At 52.8% G+C, this 2,384-nt stretch overlaps 1 protein-coding gene across 1 annotated transcript in view; it reads right to left on the bottom strand.

Moving 5' to 3' along the window:
• Positions 1-1,029: 1,029 nt before the first annotated feature.
• The window catches only part of LOC106012975 (sarcoplasmic reticulum histidine-rich calcium-binding protein), a 3,299-nt gene continuing 1,944 nt past the window's right edge, over positions 1,030-2,384 (bottom strand). Inside the window, exon 3 of the mRNA XM_013087463.1 lies at positions 1,030-2,289. Coding sequence (XP_012942917.1) covers positions 1,030-2,289 — 1,260 coding nt within the window. The remainder of the gene's footprint in view (positions 2,290-2,384) is intronic.

The following is a 2,384-nucleotide window of genomic DNA, read 5'->3' as shown; positions in this document are numbered from 1 at the left end:
ACACACACAGACACACACACACATACACACACACATACACACACACTCACACACAGACACACTCACACACAGACACACACACACACACAGACACACACACAGACACACACACACACACAGACACACTCACACACACACAGACACACACACACACACACACACACAGACACACACACACACAGAGTTACTGTTTCTTTGATGTACAAACAATGCGTGTGTCATCCAAAGTTTGTTTAACAGTTTGTTAGTTAGTTAGTTTGTTTTGTCTATAACACAGCAGCACCTTGATGTTTGGCACTTACACTAGTTACACTATGACCTGTTGGAGTTGAAAGTGCCCTAAAACTCTTATACTAGTTACACTATGACCTGTTTGAGTTGAAAGTGCCGTAAAACACTTATGCTAGTTACACTATGACCTGTTGGAGTTGAAAGTCCCCTAAAACTCCTACGAAAACTTACTTGAAAAAACAACAACACCAAAAATACTTTTTTTTAAACCGAGCCTTTTCTCCCCAAATGTCTGACAAGAACGATAAGCCCTTTCATTGTTTCACCTGTTTGTGATTTGTGTATTTCAGACAGGATTTCTCGCCCGTTTTGATCCGGAGATCAGCGCAGGAATCAAGCTGCTGCTATGGAAGGTAAGCTCACTGTTTTTATGGGATAGTAAAGTTCTTTGTTTTTGTTTTTGTTTATTTTCAGCAGGGTTAAAGTTTGTACTTTTTAGATCCAGGGTCAATGGGCGGTTGGTTGGTGCTCGGGCATGGTTTGTGCCTTCTTTCTGATCAAACATCTACCTTGCTAATCTCTTTTCCTTATTTTCGCCGTATGTTACCCTCTTGTAACACCACTGATAGTGGGTGGTTGGCAGGTGCTCTGCTGTGGTGTGCTCCTTCCTTCCTGTCCAACATCTGTCCTCCTTATGTCTTCTTCTGTTCTTTATATGTTACTTTGTAGTAACACCTCGTATCTTTGGCACTTCTATGACCTGATTGTGTTGCAAGTGCCATAAAACTCTAACTGTAGCTAAGAGATCTGTGTACTCACCCCGTCTGTCTGCCCCGTCTCTTCGTCTCCACCTTTGCCTTCAGGCGCTGTTTCCTCTTCACCTTTGCCCTCCTCCGGTGTGACCTCTTGTTCTGTGACCCCGTGGCCCGTGACCTCTAGCTCCTCCTTCTCCTCCTCCCTCTCCTCCTCCCTCTCCTCCAGCTCCGCGTGTCTGGCCTCCTGCCTCCCGTGCGTTCCCCCCACCCCCACCGGCCTGTCGTCCCTGTAGTCGTCCGTGTAGTAGCCCGCCCCCAGCCAATCACTGTAGCTCATTTGTCGCTCTCTGGGCGGGGCCACCATCAGTGTGGTGGTAGTGCCCGCCTCCCGGGGGGCGTGGTCTGTGGCAGCTGTCGTAGGATGCGAGTGTCGAAAGGAGGAGTAGGCGGCGGCCCTGCTGGAGAACTTTGGCATGGTGGCTCGTAGCTTAGACAGCCCGTCCGCGGGGAGGGTGGGGGCAGGGGAGGCGTGCTGTGATTGGTGGAGGGCGGGCTGGTGACGTAGGTCTGGCCGGGGACTGCACACGTCACTCACCACGGAGCTGGAGTCGTCGTGCGGCGCGTGCACGGTGAGCAGGTCCTCGTAGGAGCGCTGGAGGAACTTCTCGTAGCGGGCGAACGACGTGTGGGTGGTGGGGGGAGGGTGGACGTAGCTGTATGGGTCAAGTGGGAAACCCTCGTCATCTAGAGTCTCATCATCATCATCATCATCATCATCCTCTTTGTTTTCCTCTGTTTGATGACGACCTTTGGGCTGTTTAGGCGTGGTGTCATCGATATCTCCGTTCTCGCTGACGCTGCCAACGTGATCATCATCATCATCATCATCATCAACGTCGTGGTTTTCCTTATCTTTGTCCTTGTCGCCCGCAATACGCACTCGTCGCGACCCTTTGTTATCATCACCGTTCTCGTTGTCATCGTCGTTGTTATTATCAGTGAGAGCGACCCCTTCGTCTTGCCGGGCGTCGTAAAACTTGTCCTCATGGACGTCCATGTTGTCGTCTCCCATCACGATAGAGACCACGTGGTCCTCCTCCCCCTCCTCCTCCCCTCCTCCTCCTCCCTCCCGAGCCTCCTCACCCGCGGACATCTGCTGTTTCTGCAGCTCGGGGAGGGCGGTGGACATCGGGGGCGGGGCGTAGATGAGCCCGCCCAGTTCTAGCTCCACGGGGGAGACCACACGCGCTTGTGACGCCGCTTTGTCCGCTCCGCTGTCCCCTGGCAGGATCGTCTTCTCTTTCTTCTCCGTGTCCTGGTGGTGGGAGGGGTCAGGGTGTGTGGGAGGGGTCAGGTGGGGGAGGGGTCAGGGTGTGTGGGAGGGGTGAGGTGGGAGAG

This window comes from Aplysia californica, unplaced genomic scaffold, assembly GCF_000002075.1.
Source record: "Aplysia californica isolate F4 #8 unplaced genomic scaffold, AplCal3.0 scaffold00590, whole genome shotgun sequence".
NCBI classification, from domain to species: domain Eukaryota; kingdom Metazoa; phylum Mollusca; class Gastropoda; order Aplysiida; family Aplysiidae; genus Aplysia; species Aplysia californica.
Note: the sequence above shows the minus strand (reverse complement) of the source record. Positions and strands in the feature narration are given on the sequence as shown.